Raw genomic sequence first — 24228 nt, forward strand, 5'->3', positions numbered from 1 at the left:
TACAGAAAACACTCTGAATTCTTTGGAAGAAAGATGCTATATATTTAAAAGCTATTAATAACATTCTCTCACCAAACTGTTACAAAAGATTCAAACTCCTGGATATCAAAATTTAAAAAAAAAAAATTTTTTTTTTTATTTGACAGAGAGAGACACAGCGAGAGAGAGAACACAAGCAGGGGGAGTGGGAGAGGGAGAAGCAGGCTTCCCGCGGAGCAGGGAGCCCGATGCGGGGCTCGATCCCAGGACCCTGGGATCATGACCTGAGCCGAAGGCAGACGCCCAACGACTGAGCCACCCAGGCATCCCTGGATATCAAAATTTTTATTTGGGATATTTTTTAAAGCTGAAAATGTTCAATCAACGGACACATGCTGCACTGAACACAAACCTCAAACCGAACTTCATTCTCAGCCAAGCTGTGATATCACATTGAGATATGAATCATTTTATTCCTTGGGAGAGCTGTCTGTTCATTTTCTTTAAACTGTGCTGACCTGCAGAGCTTTCTGGCGTGGAAGGTGTTTCCCGAGCAGTTCTAGCTTTGGTTCTGAGCCAAAATATCCCAGTGCAAAGCTGCCTCCTTCCTTCAGGAGACGAAGCCCAGGGCCTGCTTACCTTGCTTCCAGGGGCACAGACGGCTTCGTTTCCGGGGCTTCTGTTTCTCAGCAGCATTGCCCATGCTAAAGTAAGGGGCTCACAGGGCCCTTCCAAGCCTAGGTGTCTTCACTGAATAGTGAGTAAGGACCGAGGCACCGGCTGAAAGGGGCTTCATCTCTCCCACATCCCAATCACCCAGCAGCAGCAAGCCCTGGCAAACCCTTCCAAGAAAAGCCTGAATTCTGCTCAGAGACGTCCTTGCCTCCTGCCTTTCAAACTCCCTTCACTCCCAGGGAGGAAGCTAGAAGAAAAGGCTTGTTATCGACCTACGGGTGGGTCTCCGTCCCCATCCGTCCGTCCGTCTATATTAGGAAGCTCTTCCTTGGCCTTCCTTTGACACTCTATTACTCATCGGCACAGCAGCGGCCTCAGAGTGAACTGCATTTCCAAACACTTTCAATGCTGCCTTTCCTTGGGGGAGGAGTGGGGAATCAGGTGGTCAGAGAGCTGAAAGCTAGAAATGGACCAATTTGGGGTGTGCCATGAGAAACATTTTCCAAGCTGAGATTTAGCCAGGAATTCTGAAGAACAGGCTGTTCTATTTATCTTTACCTACCCCCAGAAAGTTTACATTTGAATCATTTGGGGAGGCCATGATTAGTTGAGAAGCAGCTGAACCACAAGGTCCTCATTTCAGCGCTGTTCCCTCAAGGAAATTTCTAGTTCATTTGTAAGGTTCATCAGTAAATCAACTGTTTCTAAATTGAGATGCATTTTCACTGTTAGGTTAGGTTAGGTTATGTGGCAAGGGACCCATCTCCAGTCCACACGTTAGGGAGGCAACGTGGGACTCTAACAGATGAGATGAATCAACAGTGAAACGCTACCAGAAGTAGAACGCTCCCTGCACGGCCAGTATGATGTGGTCCATGTTTCGCACTAATGCTTCAAGGATGCCGTGGACGTAGGTACTGCTTCGAATCACATCCTACTTGGCTACACGTTATCAGTTACTCCTTGAGGTATCACTACCACAAGCCCAAATCACTCACAGAAGGGCAAGGCCCACCAAACTCCTCCCCTGTTCCACAGATGGGACCAGGAGTGGATCAAGGCTACAGAGCTGGTGAGACGGCTGGATCCAGCTCCATTTCTATCCTTGGCTAGGAAAGCCACCACCCATTTCCTCATGACTGGAGAAGGTAGGAGAGCGGGGGAAGGTGCTGGCCCTGGAGGGAAGCTGGCCTGATCCGAATCTCTGTGGGCATTTCCCAGCTGGGCACCTTTGGGACAAGAACTTAACCTCTCTGGACCTGATTTTTTGCACTTATGCAACATGTGTAAAATCATGCTGCCTACTTCACAGGGCAGTTTAAAGGTTAAATATGATATTGAAGAAGTGCCTGGCACACAGCAGACCCTCTTAAAGAACAGCTACTCTTACTGTTTTTATTATTTCATTATCTGTAAACATCCAGCTCTAGATATATTAAAGAAAAATTATCTACTCTCACAAGAGATTTTTCTTCCCCCATATCAGAGTAAGATCTGCTGCAATATTCTGGTAAACAACTCATTCCTTTAGTGCAAATAAAGTTTCATTTACAACATCTGACCATCAGAATCACATTTCGATTGTGGAAAGTGACCTAAACCAGGGAGGTAATATGTAACGACCGAAGTTTTGAATGAAACATTTTACAGAGAACCCTCCCCTCCATACAAGACACTACTGGATTCAGAAGGAACGTGAGTCAGGAGTCCTGCAGGGCACCGATCACTTCTTGAGGGAAATTAAGAGAGAAATCATGGGAAAAGCAAGTGATTGCTGTACTGTGCACATTCACCTCCCCCAGAGGCAAGGAGACAGAGACAGGTGCCCAACAGCTGACCCGAGGCTTCGTACATGGACTTTGTCTGCCAGGAGGAAAGTCTGATGTTGGTCACTTCCCCTCTGGAGAAAAATACAACAATATGAGGAAGCGCCAAGCACTGTGGGAAGGCTCCAAGTGGGAGTTCCAGCTCAGTCCAGGACATAAACAAAGGGGAATGACCAGCCTGGAGGTCAGGCCCAGTAGAGCACTAAGGCAGAAAGTCTGGGAGCCAGTCTTCTGAGCCCTCTAGGTCCCGCTTTGAAGTGACTTCCCTGCTCAGCCCCAGAGGAACTCATCCAAGGCAAAGGCACATCTTGTGCTGTGTGTCACAAGAAGCACCGATTGGTATTTTCTTACAACACACTCACATATTCAGAGATCAGTCACAGAATGTCACGGCCGGAGGGACCTGAGGGAGTCACCCAGTAAATACCAACACCGAGTGTAGGGAGAGCCAGATGACATGTGCTAGGGCTCACTTAGTTACCACTGTGATCAGTGCTGAGAAGTTCAGGGTAAGGGAAACATGTCTAGCCGGGCAACCTAATCTAATCTGGGAGGTCAGGGAAGGGTGAGACTCAGAGGATGAGCAAAAGTTGACCAAGCAAAGGGGTGAAGAGTGTTTTGTGCAGGGCAGCACGTGCAAAGGCCCTGCTGTAGGTGGAGGTACACAAATGTGGGGAGGTAGAGCTGGAGCAGGGCCTTATAGGTCATCTCACGAGCTTCAGGGGTTCCTAAAGTGTTGGCCAAACCACGAGTGTTCAATTTGGGGGAAGAAAAGTCCATGGATTTCATCAAAGTCTCAAAGAGTCCCAAAGGTTAAGGGGCGCTTGGGTGGTGGAGTCGGTTAGGTGTAAGACTTGGTTTTGGCTCAGGTCGTGATCTCAGGGTCTTGAGATGGAGCCCTGCTTCGGGCTCTATGCTCAGCAGGAGTCTGCTTGGGATTCTCTCTTCCTCTCCCTCTGCCCTGCTCCCCCCGCCCTCCGCCACCCCCCACCCCCCCACCCCCCCGCTCGTGATCTCTGTCTCTCAAAAACAAAAACAAAAAGAGTTCCAAAGGTTAAGAAGCACAAAGTCAGTCCAACCCTCACATTCCAAAATGAGGAAACTGAGATCCACAGAGGGAGACATTTCCCCAAGGTTTCACAGACAGGCAGAGAGCCCAAATCACAGACTCCCAGTCTGGTGTTTTTCCACATCTAGCCACTGCCTTATTTCTGGCAGGGGTGTGTCAACAACAACAAAGTACTAAACCTCACTGAATATTGATACTGTACCAAAACAAGGCTGCTTTGTTTCTGTTCGGGCAGGCCTAGAAGAGACACTCCACAGACATGAATTGTAAAGTCAGCTGCACCATCTTTCTTCGGGTCTAACCGAACCTGCCAAATACAGGGGATCAGAGCCTCTGGTTCCAAGGCATCCTCATGAGACGGCCATGTGGGTGCTGGGGACCTTAGTGAGGCCTGCTGGGTCAGTAGAGAGAGGGCCATCACAGCAGGCCCCTCACTGCTAAACCAACACCCGGCCTTCTCAAGAAGCTGTTCATTTGTTGTTCTTCAAAGTCAGGATTGGTCCGGGAATAAAATCTAGCCCACAGGACATGAAAGGAAGAAAGCCTACACCCCTAATTATATAATTCCACTGGGAAAGGAGACAAACTATTTTTTTAAGTGAACAATAGTCATTTTCCTCTCTGCCACTTATTTCATGATATTTAGAATACTCAGGAAAAGTCTAAATATGTGTGGAGAACACTTCCGAAACTTTTGACGCTTCCCAGAATACCTACAGGAGGAATTCTCAAGTGCCTGGACTGGCATTCGACGCCTTGTGGAGTCTGGCCCCCAAATGACCTTTCCCATCTTAGTGTCCCACATTCCCCACTCTGGGGCCTTTACTTTGGCCAAGGACTCAATATCATGCCCAAACCCACTCCGGCTTGCCAGCCCTGTGCCTCGCCTCCTTCCTTTCCAGCTAAGCCACGGAAACCAAATAGTCAACGTCCAGTGGACTCTCAGAGGGCAACCATAACAGGGTCCCACAGCCTCTGCTTTGCTCGCACCATGACAGCGGCAGTCGAGGCAAAGCCCTCACTGCGGAACGGCTCCCGCCCCCTCCACCAGCCCTCCAGGATCTGTTGCCTCCTGCCCTCAACAGCTCCTGACTTCCAGAGACAGAGTCACCCAACCTGACTAAGCAACGGACTCGCTACAGCCTCTACCCTGAGCTGGATGGGCACAGGGGAGTCAGCCCTCGTTACGCTCTTCGAGAAGCACACCCCTGTCCAGTTAAGAGGCTAAGCCCACATCCAACATGTGCCTTTAACCACTCATTCAACAAAAATCAGCTGAAAAATGAGCTTCAGCTACAGGCCAGGCACCCTCTGGGCTCTGGAGAAACAGCACCTGACAGGAGCTTCCCTCCTAATGAGGGAAAAGATCACCAAAAAAGCAGCAAACAAATGCAACGTTAAAAGAAAGGAGAAGAAAGGCTGGGCTGAGGGGCCAGTGAGGGGACAGGGCCAGGAGAGCTACCTCAGCCCCTGGGGTCGGAGAGGCCCCTCTGAGTGACAGGAAAACAAGAGCCGGAAGGAGTCAGGGCACAAACACACACAGAACAGCAGCCCTGGGTTCGTGGGCACTTAGGGTCTCAGTGCTTCCCGTCAGGAAGGCACATCGACCCAAACGCTGGCTCCACTTCTCTAATGAGAAATCAGATTTTAAGAGGAGGAGGGCTGAGAACTCTCCAAGGCACACAGCCAGCGAACGACAGACGCCGCCTTTGGACACGGCCGCCGACCACAGGCTCTCGGGAGGCACACCGCATCAGCCGGGGAAATGAACAGTGAGTGCAAAGGCCCCGAGGCAGGAGTAAACTTGGTATATTCCAGGAACACTTGAAAGAAAAGCTCAAAAGGCTGCAAGGGGGCCAGAGGATAGGGTGCCAGCGGCCCTGGTAAGCACTGCGGCCTGACCCCCCAACGTGAGAGGAAGCTATTCAACGACTGTGAATAGGCCTGATTCGATCTACTGAACGCTCTGGCAGTTGAATAAAGACTGGACGATGGTGAGGCAGGAGTGGAAACTAAGAAGCCAGTTAGGAGGGGCATCTGCGGTCCAGGAGAGACGGCGGTGGCCTGGAACAAGTGGCAGGGAGAAGGCAGGTACATCAAAAGCAACCGAGGGGACTTAGGGACATGGGCTGGGAGAGGAGTCAGGGACGACTCCAGGATTTCTGAGCCTGAACAAATAGGTCAAAAATGGCATTATTTACTGTCATGGGCACCCCAGGGGTGCCAGTTAGACAGGGAGTGAAGGGGAGAACCATGAGCTCTGAGCTTTCGAGACATCCGAGGGGACAGTAGGTGGGCAGTCTGTATTCAGGGGAGAGTTTGGGGCTGGAAATAGACATTTTGGAAATGACCAGTATTTAGATGGCACTTAAAAGACATGGGCCTAAGACTGCTGAGGAAGAAATCCGAGGACTCCGCCCTAGAACGTTCCAAATTGAATTTGGAAGAGAGGCTCCAGAAAAGGAGGGCTGAGATGGCTGTGTCTTCATGTCACTAGGGCACACGCATACAGTGAGGCAGCTCACGAGAAGCTTGGGAACATTTACCACCATGTGTTTAAAGGCCTACAGTGAACACTGGGTGACTTCAAACTTCATTTAAATTTTTGTGTTTGGTCTTCAAGTTCCAGATGCATAGTTCTAAAATGTCTTGCTAATGATGACTAATATATCAACCTAATTAATTAGCTAATATTCCGAGGCACAATATCCATTTGGTGTGAGACTCATCAAAGAGTTTCTTCATCACTGCCGATCTTCTGGCCATCTTATCAGAGCTAATTAGACCGCCGCTGTTTACCTCCTAATACTGCGGACAAAAGCACGGACTGCCAAGGAGAAGTGGTATCAACACGGTCCTTCTCGTGCCATTCACTCGCGCTTGTATTACTAGAATCATCTTCACTCTCTGACGCCTTTGGCGCCTCCTCATTTTGTAAGGGTTTCGGGACCGAGCAGCGGCTTCAGCCCAGCTCTCCCACAGACCAGCTGGGCAAGTCCCATACACACCTTCCTGGGCCTCACTTTCCCGTCTGTATAGTGAGGCCACGACCACCTCCCAGCAGTGCTGTCGAGGCGGTTAAACGGGGGTGCGGCGCAGTTCGCGGCATCAGTGCCTGGAAGTTCTCTCTCAGCTCCCCACTCCCCTACTATTCTGAGGACGACATTTTAGGCCAAATTCCTGAGACCCCTCCTGTCCTCTCCACACTTGACTGTAAGCAGTGATTCCAGAGGGTGTCCCCGCTCATCCACCCTACGGGCAGCAGCAGCATCACCGGGGCGCGTGTTAGAAATGCCAATTCTCAGCCCAACGCCAGACCTAGTGAATCAGAAACCGGGGGTTGGAGCCCAGCACCTCCAGGTGCTGAAGCCTCAGACCCACTATGAAAGGTGGGCAGCATTTTGGGAGACCCCTACGTCCTCAGGACAGGGACCACCTGGCCCCAGAGGATCCTGTCATCAATACCTGCTAACGTAACAGGCTGCAAGTTACCGATTTATTATGAACGCAAAGCTTCCCGTCTTTCCAGCTATCTTCCTTAAACGTCAAATATATCACTTGAATAAAAATCAGGCTTCTTATAAAAATTCAATCCCCATACTCCTTTCTATAGCAACACAGAAAACAAAATCCCCCAACTTAACCTAGTTTTGCCATATAATTATTTTTCCAACCTTCCCTGTAAGGCTTGACACAAATACTAATATCCTTTCTAGCCATTCCAAAGAATATGAATTTAGATCTGCTTAACCTAATTTTTATAAGAAAAACACATTCTGACTGTTGTATTTTTTTAACCAAAATGTCTTTTAATGTCTTTATATTGTTTTTTATTGTTTTTTAAACCAAATTGTCCCAGATTTTGATGCTTCCATGAGTTGAGTGACTGGAACATACGAAGTGGCAGATGCCCACAAGGAGAATGGGACCCAAGCCAAATTCAGCTGACCCTCCTGTGGCTTCTCTGGGCTTGATCCTGTGTTGGAACAGACCCTAGTTTTGAAATAGTTCTCTCACTGCAAACCAAGACCTTCTCCAACACAAATGTGGAACTCAGCAGTTGTAAATGATGCCTCCCTCAGTGTTTTCCCATCCAAACCAGGACACTTCTGAGAGTGATAGGGAGGGTGCTATTAATAACTACGCCAGGACAGCAGGTGTAAGCCGGAATGCGTGATCATCACCCCATCTGTCACAGTCGACATGAGCACAGTGATCCTCAAAGCAATTTTCCTCTGGTGTCCAGACACCTAACTGTGAGACGAGAATAGAGCTGCATTTATAAGCTCCCGAGTCTGACTCCTCGATCAAAGGCTAGGTGTTGACTGGAGGGGAGAGGCTGAACCAGGGGCAGTGAGCTCCATGAGAGCAGGAGCCTTGGCTTACGTATCACCATGTCCCCAGCAGCTACTGCCGTGAACTACAGACTGTAGGTGCTCAAGAAACCAGCTGAAAGAGTGAATCAATGCTTCACATTGTATTTCCCTGAATCTAAGATGTGTATTTCTTCACAATTTAACTTTTGAAATCAGGGTGTGCTCTTTTATCATCTTTCTTGCTGATGTATTTTTTCTTTGCTTCCCGAGAACTGTTATGAAATAATCTGTCTTACATGTGTTGGTGCAGGGGAGCAAAACAACACAGTAACGGCCCATCAACCCAGATTCAAAGAGACATGTTCATGATACTCACGGGACCAGAGTCATGGCAACTCAAGGTAGCAGCTCCCAAATGGAAGTACCATTTCATCTAACAGAGTCTGCCTGGCCTGAAAATTCTTGGAGAAAGCCCTGACCTTGCTTCTCCATAGATCATTCCCCCCTCCCCAGGTCAGTGATACCTTCTCACGAATGGGGCCAATAGCCTGGAATCCTGCCACACGGTGCTGGAGTAAATGCCGCCTGTGTTGTCAATTCAGAGGAAGTGCCGACAATGCTATCTAGGAGTCTCAGATGGAAGCCACGGGGGGGCGTGAGAGTCTTTATTAAGAGCTGACGTGCCCTAAGCACGCACCATGTGCCAGTCTACAACACCCACCAGGCTCCGGGGCTCAACCAGATGTTCAGGCTCCCTCGACTTCCACTGGCCACTCTCGGCACCAGTCTACTCAGATACATACAGGGTGGGAACGAAAGGTTGCCAGGGGGCAGCGCTGGACAGCACCCTCTGTGAGGGTCCTTGAAGGAGCCTAACGCAGCTGAAAGACTCGGGTCCAAAGCGACAAGATCCACATTCGGTGGGTACAGGATCCACCCTGGTTTAAAAGCTGCCTGCCCCACAGGAACCAACATCTCATAATCACACAGGTCTCCTCAAGGGACATGCCCAATTACAGGAGTCGCTGTACTCGGGGAAGCCCAAAGTATGGTGTCCCACCAGTGTTTACAGACTATTTCTAGTTCCTCCCAGCTCAGATGCGATTAATTAAACCAGAAGTCATTTTTACCAGAGCACTGTTGCCCAGGAATACAGCTGTCATACGCCATAGTGGTTTTAACGTCTTAATATAATTTATAAAGACATTCAGGATTAAATGATTACGTAAATAAATACGGAGAAATATGTTAACCATAGTAATTTTTTATAAATTGTGGCAAAATTACATGTAACATAAAATTTACCATCTTAATCATTTTTTTTTAAAGATTTTATTTATTTATTTGACAGAGAGAGCACAGCAGGGGGAGCGGCAGGCAGAGGGAGAAGCAGGCTCTCTGAGCAGGGAGCCCGATGCAGGACTCGATCCCAGGACCCTGGGATCATGACCTGAGCCGGAGGCTTAACAACTGAGCCACCCAGGCGCCTGCATCTTAACCATTTTTTTTTTTTTTAAGATTTTATTTATTTATTCGTGAGAGACAGAGCGAGAGAGAAAGGCAGCGGGAGAAGCAGGCTCCCAAGGAGCAGGGAGCCTGATGTGGGACTCGATCCCAGGACCCTGAGATCATGACCTGAGCCGAAGGCAGACGTTTAACCATCTGAGCCACCCAGGCGCCCCATCTTAACCATTTTTAAGTGCACAGTTCAACGATGGTAAGTATAATCACACTGCTGCATACTATCACCACCATCCAGCCACATGATTCTTCTTGTCTTACAAAACTGAACTTAAACATTAATTGTTAACCAATAATTCCCCATTCTCCCTTCCCCCAGGCCCTGCAACCACCATTCTACTTACTTCCTGTTTCTATGATTTTGATTACTCTTATCTTGTACTAGTGGAATCCTACAGTATTTGTCCTTTTGTGACTGGCATATTTCATCTGGCCATAATGTCCTCAAGGTTCATCCAGATGAGGCATGTGTCAGAATTTCCTTCCTTTTTAAGGCTGGATAATGTTGCGTTGTATGTATACACCACACTTTAACTATTCATCCATCAGTGGACACTTGCGTTGCTTCCAACTTTCAGCTACTGTGAACAATGCTGCTATGAACCTGGGTGTACAAATATCTTTTTGAGATACTGCTTTTATTTCTTTTGGCTACATACTCAGAAGAATTGCTGGATCATATGATAATTCTATTTTTAATTTCTCGAGGAACTGCAATACTGTTTTCCATAGCAACTGTACCATTTTACATTCCCACCAACAGTCCACAATGGTTCCGATTTCTTTCTTTCTTTTTTTAATGTGCAAAGACTATTGAAGAGTGGAAGTGTGTGATCTCAGGGCAGGAATGAGGCACAGGGAAGCATAAGGAGGCATGATAAAAGATCTGTTCTTGGGGTGCCTCAGTCAGTTAAGCATCTGACTCTTGATCTCAACTCAGGTCTTAATCTCGGGGTCGTGAGTTCAAGCCCCCTCCAACCTCGGTGGCCTCCACTTAAAAAAAAAAAAAAAAAAAAGATCTGTTCCTTAATCCCACAGACCTTCTGAGAAGTTGCAGGTACTCTGTCTTCAGACTGTTGATCTGAGGATGGAAGAGAAGGCAATTGTCCACCGGTGCTCACCTCCACTGGTCCAAGCTTGCCTCAAAGAGTTTTAAGTCGCTGGTACTTCTGGGTTGCGCTCGCCAAGCAGATTTCTACAGTCTCCCACACTGCAGCATTAAAGAGGAGCCCGGGAGAGGAGCCACACGACCCCTGTGCGCAACTGGTTGGAGCCTATGCAGAACTGACTGTGGCAGCAATGGCTGGATTAGAGGACAGGTGAGCCTGAGAGGATCTGGAGTTACAGAGAGATGTATGATAAAAACTCTACTCTAGGTAATGAGGAACCGCTCAGATGGATGGAACAAGCTAGATGGCTTCTTTCCTCAATGACTGTCCCCTCCGCTGGGATGGGTTCACCAGGTTCTTGATGGTAACTGGGTCCCTTCTTTTCCTCCGTGTCGTCTCAGGGCCTTCCCGTCCCCGTGTGGTCTCTGCATGTCATCTCTGTGGCCACCACGCCACACGAAGGGCAAAAGCTAGAGTGCCAGGGTGCCCTGGACCCGAGGCAGGAGGCTCAGCGAGCGAGAGCCAGGGTCAGAGGTCCGCCTCCGGAGCTGTGCATGTGGAAGGATGGCGGCCCGCACGAACGGCTCCAGTTTCTACACATCCTCACCAACACTTGTTATTTCCTGTATTTTTTTTTCTTTTGAAAGCAGTCATGTTAAATGGGTATAAGGTAGTATCTGTGGTTTTGATCTACATCTCCCTAATGATTGATGATGCTGAGCACCTTTTCATGTGCTTATTGGCCATTTGTGTATCTTCTCTGGAGATGTCTACTCAAGTTTTTTAGTTGGGTTGCTTGATTTTTGTGGGTCAAATGCCATCTTTATCTATTTCCAGAAAACAGAGCTAGTTAACCAAGGTCAAATTCTAAGTAAACACTGACTATATGCATACAACGGAATACTACTCAGCTATAAAAAGGAATAAACTGATGAAAACAACTTTATGAATCTCAAAGACACTACACTGAGTAAAAGAAGTCGATCTCCAAAGTTACATACTATGTGATATTTTTGGAAAAGGCAAAACTACAGGGCTGGATGAGGCGCCTGGGTGGCTCAGTCGGTTGGGCAGCTGCCTTCAGCTCAGGTCATTGTCCTGGGGTCCTGGGCTCAAGCCCCACATCGGGCTCCCTGCTTGGCGGAGTGGGGGAAGGGTCTGACCAGAGAGGGAGAGCAAGATGGAACTGGTCTCAACCCTGACTGTGGTGGTGGTTACACAGATGTAGAGATGAGGTAAAACTCAAGAGAATAGTACACCCTTTAAAAGAAGGTCGTTTCACTGCATGTAAATTAAAAAAAGTTTTCATGCAGAAGGCAAAAGGGTTTCTCCTCTTATGCACATAGACATTATGCTGAAGCATATCTCATGGAACCCTCACAAAACTCCAGGAATACGTAATTATTAACTGTTATTTGAACCCAGGTCTGACTGCACTAGGAGAAACTAAGTCCTGATTATTTTGGATACCTGAGATTCCATTCTAAGCTTTCCAAGACGTGGAGTATTTGCTAATTATTATTTCTCCTATAGTAGCACGAATTTAGAGTGGGTAGAACTATGTCCGCACATAAATGAATCTTTCTCCCTGGGGACTGGGTCTACAGAGCTCCCACCAGATCCTTAGTAGGACTTAATGATCTTAAAAAACTCGGGAATCACTGCTCCAGTTCCAAGGTCCAGGGAGGGATGGTGGCTTGCCCCACAGGGCACAGGAGGCCTGTGGCAATGCCAGACACTCAGGCCAGTTCTCTCTCCATCGCCCAAAGATGCCACAGTTCCAAGCATTCCTAGTGACATGCTCCCCACCGTGATTTCAGTCCACACAATTTCCTCACTGGTAGGTGCATTTCTCCTGCCAAACTGGAACCGGGGAACTCTGGGCTTCCCTGCGACATAGGGCTGAAATGTGGGCCAGGTCCCTAGCCCAATTCTTATCTTGGTCAAATATAAAGACCGCATTCTACAACCTTGCACATTTAAGGTAATTAACAGAGACAGCTCCCGATGAACAGAAAAAACAAGGACGGATCATGCAGGAAAGCATGCTTTTGACCTGTGCCTTTGGTTTTCTGATGAGCTCAGAGAATTAATATTTGTAAGGCACTCCTGACAAGCTGAGGCAGGAGCACAAATTAGTGTGGTTATGCTAATTAAGTGAGAGGTTCTGTAGCTCCAGGACCCAGCGATTAAAGAAAGTGAAAAGGGCTGACTGGTCTCTGGGCTCTCTGCAAACAGCCCTGTACTCGGAGCGAGCTATGCTGAGAAACCCGCACAGAGACTACGCACATTTCCTCTCACCTGTCACAGATGCCCAGGGAGGCACAGGGGAGGGAGGACTCAGAAAAATACACTAGGATTTCTCAATTTATCCTCATTGTAAAAATTTATCAAGGAGGAAAAATAAGGGTATGACCTGCTTGCGGCATTCGGCACAATTTGTAAGTGACTTGTACAAGAGGACCTCGAACGGCATGTGGCATTTTAACTGTCACAAGACAAACGCACCATACCGTGACCGTTTCACCTTCAGAGCTGAACAAAGATGGTTTAATGAATCCTGAGCGTCATCCCTGCTAGGAGAAACTGAGGCAGCGTCTCTTGGGATGAAGCAAAGATACACCTGCAGGTAATCAGCCCTGCTCTGACCCTGAGATAAGCTGCCACCCATGAGGATGGGCCTGTTCCTTCTACATAGACTTAAGAATATAATCAGGACAGGGGCGCCTGGGTGGCTGAGTCGATTAAGCCGCTGCCTTCGGCCCAGGTCGTGATTCCAGGGTCCTGGGATCGAGTCCCACATCAGGCTCCCTGCTGAGCGGGGAGCCTGCTTCTCCCTCTCCCTCTCCCTGCCGCTCCCCCAGCTTGTACTCTCTCTAATAAAAATAAAAAAATCTTTAAAAAAAAAAAAAAAGAATATAATCAGGACTTTCCTCAATCTACCCACATGTGCTGTGGCCACGTGTAGCTGAAATGAAACCCCATCTATTCCTCCTTAAATGATCTTTTTGGAGGTTTATTACTTAGTTATAAAAATCTATTCCCTGGAATTTGGCTTTCTCAAATGTAAAAAAAAGAGAGAGAGACCCTGGGAGGAAATACCTCAAAAGCCAGAGACATCCCCTTCTTCTGTGAACATGGAGGTCTGAATTTCACTTACATATGACCTTTTTTAAAGAAACTGTCATTTTAGAGCAGAAGGGGATATTAGGGAAGAACAAAAGCTAGTGTTTATGAGCACTTATGTGTCAAGACTCTGTTAATATGCTTTATGTGCATCATCTCATTTAATCCTCCCTCAAGACCGAAAGGTAGGCATGGTGATGATTTTCTTCATTTTACAGATAACGGAACGGAGACTTACACAGGCAAAGCGACTCATCCAAGATCCCACAACCACCCTATGGGAGAGCTGGATCCAAATCTGCAGGTGTAGGACTGGGAGGCCCATGCCTCCATCACTGTTCCATAGGAGTCCAGCCTCTCTTTTCGAAGATGGGGAGCCTGAGGGCTCAGAGATGCACCGATCCGGTGCTTGCATGCAGAGCCAGGGCCCAGGAGGCAGGTCTCCTAACCTCCAGCCCAGGCCCACACTGCTTCCGACACGGATGAGTGTCAAGAAAGTATGAAAGCCTAAATCAAAAGTCTCCTGCACATAACACAGGTGGTGGCCAAACTGTCAACTCCCTAAGGGCACAGATGCCTCTGATCTTCTCGGTACCCTTCACTGCCCCAGCAGACAACCTGGCACTCAGTGAGCACTGCGCCATTGATACATAGATGGGTGGACGGCGGGTGGGTGGGGAGGTGGGTGGATGGAGCTATTTTAAGTAAGGGCTTCTCCGCACTGTGCACATCCAAAGCAGATTCCCGTACGGTATTTTTAGCAAATTCGCTTTTTAAGTCACCTCCGAGAAACCAGAAGCGGCTTCAAAACCCTGCAGACAGACGCGGACACACCTTCACGGTCCTCAGAGAGGCTGGAAAGCCCCAGGGGACCCCAAACAAAAGACACTGAGGGTGGCTCCACGCCAGCCTCCTGGTGGCTCTGTAGAGGACCAGCACTAGACCCTGGGTCCGTGGAACACATGCAGAGGAAGAGGGGAAGAGAAGCAATGAGAGAAACCCACGGTCCCCAACTGGCTCTGCCTCTCACTCAGCAGGTGACTTCAGCAAGTCACTTCTCGCCCTGCCGCCTCCCTTTCTTCAACTGTCACATGGGCACAATACCTGCCATTTCACTCTTTATAAGAACAGAACTAATAAAACCATACACTCTCTAAAGGTAAAGCTCCTCGCACTGCGCCTGGCACACAGAAGTACCCAGCAACTGTGAGCTGTTGTCCTCTTCCACAGAGAAAAAACACCGTGATCCAAAAGCTTATCATAACCAAAGAACAAAACCCGTAACAACAGCAAAAACAAACAAACACCCCATGTCTACAAAAGTGTTTTGAAAGCTATAAAGGATTATGTAAGTTTTACTGTGATGACAGTCAAGTGTCCCGAAATATCACTGTCATTAAAAACCAACAAACAACCCAATACATCCAACTCCCCCTTTATACTGCAGACGGGGCTCACAAGGAACCAGCATTAGAAAGCCTTCTGAGATGGGTTTGTCCACCCCATCAGGTTACAACAGGGGAGCCAGAAGCTCGGAAAGATTACGCCATTTGCCCCAGGTCCCCCAGCATAAAGCCGGGCTTCCCGGCCCCTCGCGAACTGGGGCAGGAGAGCCTGCACCACTGTCTCCTCCGACATCCCCTCCAGCCTCATCTAGCGGCCCTGCCAGCACGGCGGCTGCCTCAGTGGCACAGGGGTCCCTGGAGACGTGGAGGCTCATTTCGACCCAAGTCACAACAGTCGAGAAATTCATGTCCTCACAGCCAATGAAAATACAGATAAATGGGAAGTAGTCCTATGGGCTGAGGTCCCGACTTGGCCCCCATTCGGCATGTGACCACAGGCAAACCTCAGCTATTCTCGATCTCAGGACCCGACGCACAAAACAAAAGCTGTGTGTCTCCATGTCCTGCTCTGCAGAATGAGAAGCTCCTCTGTAAGTAGTAAATGAGACCATGTGTGACACAGGCGCACAGAGCCTGCTACGGGTAACGTGGTAAGTGGTCAACGAAAGTGAGCCGCTACTATTTGCGTTTATTACTGAGAGGGGGAGCTGGGAGTCGCCAGTTCCATGACCCACGCACAATCAGCCCTCTATTTATTCACGAGCAGTCGCATGAAGGAGAGGGGCACATGTGATTATCCATAACCAGCAAATAAACACAACCCTTGTTTCCAAACAGAAGTTCTGATTTTTTGTTTGCTTGTTTTGGGCCAACTACATGGCAGTCTGGACCCATCCCATTCCAGCGGACTTCGGCTGTCTCTCCTTCGTTGCACGTCCGCACCCACCTTCTCCCCAAGGCAGCCACCGTCACCCGCCCGCGCTCAGGGAGGCCACGGGCGGGCTGCCATTCTCAACAGCACGGCATGCGGCTGGGAGCCACACCTGTCCAGACCACGCCGATGGCACACATTTTTGAAAGGCCAGAAAGCAGATGCCCGAACGCTGCACTTTAGTCTCGCAGCCTGGGAAGCACCACACGCACCCTGTGCTCGACAGCTCCATGTCTTCTATGCTCCAAGAGTGGGACAGTTTCCTGATCACAAAACTTAATTTGCAGTGAAATGATGGTGGGGGCCAACAAGCCAGTGAGAAGAAAAGAGAAAGGTCACCTGTAAGGAACTACTGAGAACAGAGGGTCTAAGCTGTTGAGAGACAGTCACCATATTTTAGGAAGACGCAGTCCGGATTGCAGGTCAGGACTCTGGTTCAGAGAACCATCATGGGTCTTCTGAACCACAGCCCGGAAGAAAAAGGTGGCCATCAGGGGCGCCTGGGTGGCTCAGTTGGTTAAGCGTCTCCCTTCAGCTCAGGTCATGATCCCAGGGTCCTGGGATCGAGTCCCACATCCGGCTCCTTGCTGAGCAAGGAGCCTGCTTCTCCCTCTGCCTGCCTCTGTCTCTCTCTCTCTGATAAATAAATAAAATCTTAAAAAAAAAAAAAAAAAAAAAGGTGGCTATCAGATGCAGACTTTCAGTCCAGTCAGTAAACCTCTCCACTACACCTTCACCCACAGAGGAGGAGGATATGACATGAGAGCCTCTGCCTAAGCTCCTTGACAAAGAAGAAGGGGGGGGGTGCAGGAGAACCCCGCCAGTCCACCTCTCCTACCCCCTCGGGGAGCGTGTACCATAAACAGACCTGATGGTGCAGGCGGCGTGTCCTAAATAACACTCAGAGGCCAACTGAAAAAAATAACAAGCAGGCAAAGGGACTCTAATCGTGGCCTCGTTGTGGGCAGCAGGCTGAGCAGGACCGGCATATACCAGTGGTCGGTAAATGAAAGGCGGAGTCACAGATCCGCACCGTCCGCACGATCAGCAGCTGCCGGACTGTCACAGCGTCAGAGCTGAGTGTGGCTCAGTCTCTCCCCGCGTCCTAGAGCTTTCTCAGTACAGTGTTCTGGGACTCTCATCTCAGCTTCACCATGAGAACTCTCAGGAAACTACACTGAAACAGCCATCAACGTATATGGTTAACACAAAGCCCCAACTATCTGCAGATCCCGGTCAAGATTATTGGTCCTACTAATTCACCAAGAAACAACCTAACTGGCAACTCAAAACCCAGAATAAGCTCCATTTAAAGGTAATTTTGGGGGCACTGGGCTGGCTCAGTCAATGGAGTGTGTGACTCTTGATCTTGGGGTTGTGAGTTCGAGCCCCACAGTGGGCGTAGAGATGATTTAAAAATAAAATCTTAAAAAAAAAAGATAATTCTGAGACTTGGAATCAGAGACCTAAGTTCACTCTATGATCGTATCAACTAAATTCATTCGTTCTCCCAGCAAGTAGTTACTGAGCACCTTCTCCACACACTCGGCACAGCGATGGCCAGTCGGTCGGGGCCAGACAGGCACACTCCCTCAAGAAGCTAACGATCTAGTCAAGACTCTATTTGTTGATTTTTAACTTTCAGGAAGGAAAGCGAAGCTCTGGTTTCTGAATGAGCTAAACAATACCATTCTACCCAGGTGTTTACTTGGGGCCTCCCGTGGAATTCGTTATCTGCTGGAGGAAGAGAAGGCACGAGGAGTCCGGAGGAAGCTGGTTTTGGCAGAGCAGGCCGAGCACATGCAGGGAGTGGGTTTCCACACTGTTTGGTGGAGGGCCCAAGCAGGATCCTCGGGGGCCACAGCTGAGCACAGGCTTCACTGTCCTCAAAGTGGCTCCCCATTGCCCATTATCCAATGGCCCTCTCACGTACAGAAAAGGACCTGCTGCTTTCAAGCAAAACAGGGAAGCACTAATTTGAGAGTCTGCCCCCTCAGAGCACTGACCGAGAAAATGACACCCAGAAAAGGGAAAGAGCTGCCCAAGGTCATGATAGCGGGCCTCAGATTTTTAGTCAAAGGGCCTGAAACAAATAGCCAGAAACTAAGATGACAGATCCCTTAATAACTCGCAAACTGTGGGGTTTGTTTTTTTAATCATAAAAGAGGCTCTGGGGCAAGGTGGGTGCCGAAGTAGAGGAACACCTGTCCCAGCAGCACGGCGCCCAGTTGCTCGGATGCTTCCCGGGCTCCACTGCTCTTTCCAGTGCGTCATCTTATTATGGCAACGGGGAACACATCCAGCTGGCCTGAGGTAAGACACAGCCCCATGCTCAAGGCATTCTCCAACCCGGGCTAATTTGGGAAATGATTTTTCTGCAAGCTCACACATGACTCATCTTTCTAGGCCTCCCATCAGGTCTGTCGGCTACAAGGAATCCCATTCAAACCACCTCTGCCCAGAGCTGCTCAGGAGACCAGGAAACCTTTGGGGCTGCTGTGGCTAATTTTGTGAAACATCACCTGCATTCATGCCATTCATCTCCTTACAGGACTGCTAATGTTAGCGGTATCATTAGTCTCATGTGCAGCCTAAAGACTGCATTGGGCTTACCTTCATTTAACTGAAGCGCCCCCCACTTTGGTTAAGATCAGAAAAGAAATGTAGAAACATGAACAAGAAGCAAGATGGAGGGGCGCCTGGGTGGCTCAGTCGTTAAGCGTCTGTCTTCAGCTCGGGTCTTGGTCCCGGGGTCCTGGGATCGAGCCCCTCATCGGGCTCCCTGCTTCTCCCTCTCCTGCTCCCCCTGCTTGTGTCCCCTCTCTCACTGTCTCTCTCTGTCAAATAAATAAATAAAATCTTAAAAAAAAAAAAAAAAAAGAATCAAGATGGAAAGCTGCTGTGTGTCCAGCACCATGGAGGCCCTAAGCGGTGCTCTGTGAAGGCAGAAAGGTGGCTGGAGACCCCCGGGGTCGGTTCCCCACTTCCCCGCAATGAAGCTGCAGCCCCGCGCAAGTGGCCAAACCTCCCCGGATCTTAGTTGCCCTCAGGTGCAAAATGGACATGACCAGTCCTGCTCCTGCCTCTGGGGCCGGCCCTGAGGAAGGAGTGAAATGAGGCAGGCTCTCAATGCATTCCCAAAACCACAGGACACTGCAGAAACGTCCAAGACCATTCTGATGTTATTCCGGACTGTGACCCTGGAAGGGCCGGTCTCCTGCGGACTCTGTGCCCTGTGATGCGTCACAGTGTTTGCCAACAAGGAGGGACTCAGTAAGTGTCGAATGTGTGAGTGAATGAAGGGCTCCCGGGGGCCATAAAAATGTTGTATTTGTTGGCTGGATTCATTTTGACCACAGAGACTGTTAATTGTGGGGAAAAACGGAAGTGTGAAATTTGAAAGAAATTTAAAATTGATCAAAATACACTGACCGCTGATCTACAAGGACTCTTTCCTCGGCCGAAAAAGTCTACTGCCTCATGTGACAGGACTTGAATTTTTCCTCTGTTCTGACAAAATACGTAACGACAGAACGTTACCGTGAATGCAGTCAGCAAGCAATCTTCTTTTTACTAAAAGCCTCTTCACACATTTGAGTCAGAGACCCCAAAGTTATTCTGTTCCTCAGGTGGTGCACGGGTCAGAATGCCACCACATCAGCCCCAGTGACAGCTCGGGGTCACGGGGAGCCTACAGAACTGGCCAGGGGCTCGGTGAGTGATAAACCTCCTAGACGGGTGGGCCTGCTGGGAACACAGGCCAGGGAAAGCGAATTTAAAAAACAAACAACAACAACAAAAACCTGCACAATTTACATCTTCGTGATGTCTATTTTTTTTTTTTTAAGATTTTATTTATTTATTTGAGAGAGAGAGAGAGAGCACATGAGAGGGGGGAGGGTCAGAGGGAGAAGCAGACCCCCCTCCGAGCAGGGAGCCCGATGCGGGACTCGATCCAGGGACTCCAGGATCATGACCTGAGCCGAAGGCAGTCGCTTAACCAACTGAGCCACCCAGGCGCCCTCGTGATGTCTATTTTGATCGTCTGCCCCAGTTAGAAGGCGGTCAGGCTCAGGAGGCAGTGATCTTTGTTGTATTCCAAGGACCAGAACAGGTCCAGGCCCTGAGGAGATGCTGGATAAACTATTTGACGAAGGAATGAATGCACGAAGGAGCAAGAGAGATTCTGATGAGCACGGTGAGGAGAACTGAAGCCACTTTCTTCCCCATCCCTCCGCTGTGCCCCGCTGACTTGACTTACCCTCCGAGTCTCACCTTGAATCTCAATTCCTCACAGGGCTGGCTCCCTGACTCCACCCCCACCGTAAGTCTGATGGGACCCCTCCTAAGTTCCCCAGGGCTCCCCACACTGCGAGAGCCGGTGCCTGGGCTACACTGTGATGTCTGCTGAGTTCAACGCTACATCCCCAGGGCCTGGTGCGGAGCCTGACAGAGCTGGTGCAAAATCAGTGCTGAGCGGAGGGACTGAGGAATGAATCAATGAAGGAATGGGGCGAAGATTTCAAAGTCCAGTGGAAAAGCAAACAAACACAAATGGTTTCTCCAAGGAAGGGGATGCAGACTCAAATGTCAACAGCCCAAGTGGGAAACAGGAATCAGAACCGAGGCCGGCAGCGGGAGTGGTGGGGCCCCCGCCCACGGAGCGTTGCAGGAACCCACGTTCACTGGTTCCTCCGAAGTGGCCTTGGAGCACCTACGCCCATCTCCTGCCAGTGTGGTCTTTCAAAACAGGTCCCTCTTGGCTCCTAGGGAAGAGCCTCTTCTCTTTGCTAGGCCTGCCCACAAGCTCACCCCAGGGAGCTCCCTGATCCACATCAGCCTCGACCCTAGCCTTCTTCCTGGGTCCTCCACTTTCAACCCTCCTCCACCAAGCCTCACTGGACGGGCCCCCACCAGCCAGCAAGTTGACCCTCCGCCACTGTCTGGAACCCCAACTGTCTCGATCCTGCATGGGGCCTGGAGCAGAGATGACCAGGGACAGCACGAACTGAGGGTTGCCTTTCCGTGTCCCCTAGTAGGCTCTCAGGGGAAGGCAGGGTGCAAGACCCCTCCCACAGCCAGGCACTGATGAATGAGTAAGTAAGTACACTGAGGAGCAGCAGAACAGACTCAAGATCTCCCCCAGAGGCTGACAGTGACTGCGTGCTGGGTACCAGGGTCTAAAACTTACCAGCCTGTTCACTTGCTAACAGGAGGCCCTGCTTCGCCCAAGGACCTTTCCTTTGAATGAAACACCCTGCTGGCGACTTAAGAGGAGGAGGTCCGTTCAGAAGACTCCAACAGAGATCTCGTGGAAACGCAAAGGGAAGTCCACCTACAATGATCAGCAGGAACCACCAGGAAGATGCACCCTTCATTCCGGGAGTGTCCTAATCTCCCCTGATGACGGTGTGTGAGTCACAGCCAAAGGCCTTATACCGCGAGGATGGACTTCTTGCTCGCTCCACACGAAGCGCCAGCTGCTCTTGCCAACCTCAGAGCTTGCCTGCTTAGCTGCCTCCCACCCAACGCGTTTGCCTCCGGAGTTTCCCACAGCCCCTGGTCAGCCCCTTCTAGTCTGCCCTCTCCCCCGTCTCCACTCCACCCGGGGACCCCCTACCCTCTCCTTGGGGCCTAGCACAAAGGGCCTCCCCCACTGCCTCGTCGATGAAGCCCCCCGTGCCTGTGCCCAGGCCCGGCTCTTCCAGCCTCAGACAAGCCTCTCTGAAGCAGGCACTTGCTGGCGTTTGCATCTGCTGCAGCCCCCAGCAGGAGGAGGTGCCCAGAGAGGGCCAAGGGAGAACCCATGCCGACGTGAACGGGCCTCAGGCCTCCCTGCTCGAGGTAACGCAGAACACAAAGACTCATCTCGTCGGAGCCGTCTGAGCTGTGGGACGCAGCTCACCGGATGACAGGTGCTTTTCAGCTCGCTTTTTACTTTGCCACAACTTTCACGTCTTTGACAACGAACGTATCTTCATAATCAAAGAAAACCCCCATGAACGTTATACGTAAAATAAATAATCCAACTTCCCCCACAGTACTGTGCGGAGATGCTATTCTCGGAGTTTCTGAGAAATGCTGTCCAAGTTAACCCAAGATATTTCTGGGCTGGCACGTGGGCAGAGGAGCAGCTCGTGGTCACCGGGCATGGCCCTGACTGAAAACCTGAGAAAAATACCCAGGAAACAGCCCTGAAGCCCAGGGCCCTCCCCCGAGGATCGGAGCCAGGCTCCCAGTCCCTCGGCCCGCTGCCTTCCCGCTGGGTGGCCTGAAGGAACTCACTGCCCGGCTGGAGCCTGTAAATCCAGGGTCAAGTCCTCTCTTACGGAGAACCTGCAAGGATTTACCAAGCGTCACATGGCAGGTGCTCAGCACAGCGCCGGACGTACAGAAAAGCCTCAATAAAGGCAACGGAAAATTTCCTTCCTGTGCTTTAACCACAGGCTGCAAGTCCCCCCGCCTTCTGAGGCCACTCCGGAGGCCGCTCTCAGAAGAGTGTCCTGGTTCCACCTGGGAGGCGAGCAACTTCCCCAACCCACGCCACCTGCCCCCCTGCAGCCCCTAAAAGCCTGCCTTGCACAGGTCGGCGCCGAGCTAGGCTGGCACCCAGGCTGTGACAACCCACGGCGCCCCCCTGCGCAGGAGCCCTGGCCCGCCCGCCCGTCTCGCTGGGCCCCAGGGCGTCGCCCCGCAGGGTGCCGCCGGCTGCAGACGCCGGGGCCCCGCCGGAGGCATCGGCCCTAACGGAGTCTGCGGGGACTCCCTTCCCAGCACGCGCTTTCAAAGCCCGGCAACGGGAACGCGGCTCTCCGCGGAGTCTAGAACACAAAGGGACGGGGTTATCCTCGCCCCCAAGGCCACAGGCTCCCCGGGGCCCTGCCGCCGGAGCTCGGCTCGACGCCGGGGCGGAGAGCGAGCGAGCCCCGAGGGCGCCCAGACACGTCCTGCCCGCCTCGTCCGCAGCCGGCCGAGCGGCTCCTCCCGGTTCCGCTTACGGTCGGGGCGCCGCACAAGTGACACCCTGGGGGGCTCCGCGCCGTCCACGGCGCACGGCAGCCGCCCGCGCCCGCCGCCCCGCGGGACCGAGCCCGCGCCCCGCGCCCCGCCGCCCCGGAGCGCCAGCAGGCCGGCGCGCCCCGGGCCTGGGCGGCGGCTCGCCCCGCCGCCCGCGCGCCCGCAGGCCCGCCCCGCCCGCGGTCCGCGCCGCGCTCACCTGCTTTCTCGAGCTTGCCGGACATCTCCGGGCTGCGCCGGAGGCCGAGGCCGCCGCTCATGGGGCCCGGGCCCGGCCGCCGCGGGGCCACAGGCCGGCGCGGCCGCCGCTCGCCTCGGCCCTGGCTCGCCGCGCCTCAGACCCGCGCGGGCATGGCGGGCTCCGCGCGCCGCGGCCTGTGCGCTCGGCCAGCGGCGCTCCCGCCCGCCCGCCCGCCCGGGGCCGCCGCTCCCGCCGCCAGCCGCCGCCGCTCCGCCGCCGCCGCCGCCGCCGCCGCCGCCGCCGCCGCCGCCGCTTCCCCGGGCCCCGCGAGCCGGCCGCAGCGCCGCGCCGCCGCCGCCGCCGCCGCCGCCGCCGCCGCCGCCCGCCTCGGCCGCCTCGGCCGCGGCCAGAGCGCCACCTGCCGGGCGCCCGCCACGCCGCCGCGAGCCCAGCGCCCCCTGCCGGCCCGGAGCCGGCCGGGGCCCACCCCCGGTCTGGGACGCAGCGCCCCCTGCCGGTCCGGAGTCTCCACGCCAGGGCGAGGGGCCGAGCCGCGCCAGCAGCCCTGCCAGCCACGCGGCCTGCGCCGCCACCGGACTCGACTCCACTCCACACCGAGGCCTGAGACGGACCCCAGCCAGGAGTCGGTGGCCCTGCCCGCAGGACCTGACCTTCTCACCGGAGGCACAGCGCTCCCTGCCGACCCAGAGTGTCCAAGCCGGGGCCTGGGACTAACAGCCCTGCCCCCATCATGTGGGACTCAGAGGCCTCTGTAGGCCAGAATCTCCTCACCGGAGCCTGGGAAGGACGCCCCCAGCCAGGTCTCAGCACCCTCTCAGCACCTGACCCTCCTACCAGAGATACAGCATTCCCTGCTGGCCTGGAATCTCCAAGTCAGGGTGGGGGGCTGACATCCCCAACCCAGAGTGCAGTGTCCTCCCTTGCCCAGAGCCTGGCACGCCCCCCTGACACACTGCCCCTTTCCAAACTCTAGCCCCCATGCCAGGACCTATGATTGACCCCACCCGGGATTCAGAGCCCCATGCTGGCGCACAGTCCCTGCCAAGTCATAAGACCAATCCCCGCCCCCCGGCATCCCCTGGGTCTCAGCAGCTCACCTGGCCAGGCCTAG

At 51.9% G+C, this 24228-nt stretch overlaps 1 protein-coding gene across 4 annotated transcripts in view; it reads right to left on the reverse strand.

The window, feature by feature from the left end:
* RAPGEF1 (Rap guanine nucleotide exchange factor 1) overlaps positions 1-23298 on the reverse strand; it is a 141000-nt gene extending 117702 nt beyond the window's left edge. For 2 of the 4 annotated variants that reach the window (XM_045883400.3, XM_045883395.3), the window contains exon 1: positions 23115-23298. In XM_045883400.3, the coding sequence (XP_045739356.2) occupies positions 23115-23175 (61 nt within the window). In that variant the 5' untranslated portion in view covers positions 23176-23298. The remainder of the gene's footprint in view (positions 1-23114) is intronic. The other 2 variants (XM_045883404.3, XM_045883403.3) reach the window with 1 other exon arrangement.
* Positions 23299-24228: the final 930 nt, after the last annotated feature.

This window comes from Mirounga angustirostris, unplaced genomic scaffold, assembly GCF_029215605.1.
Source record: "Mirounga angustirostris isolate CCGP_5_RB_7025 unplaced genomic scaffold, mMirAng1.0.hap1 SCAF_15, whole genome shotgun sequence".
Classification (NCBI taxonomy): Eukaryota; Metazoa; Chordata; class Mammalia; order Carnivora; family Phocidae; genus Mirounga; species Mirounga angustirostris.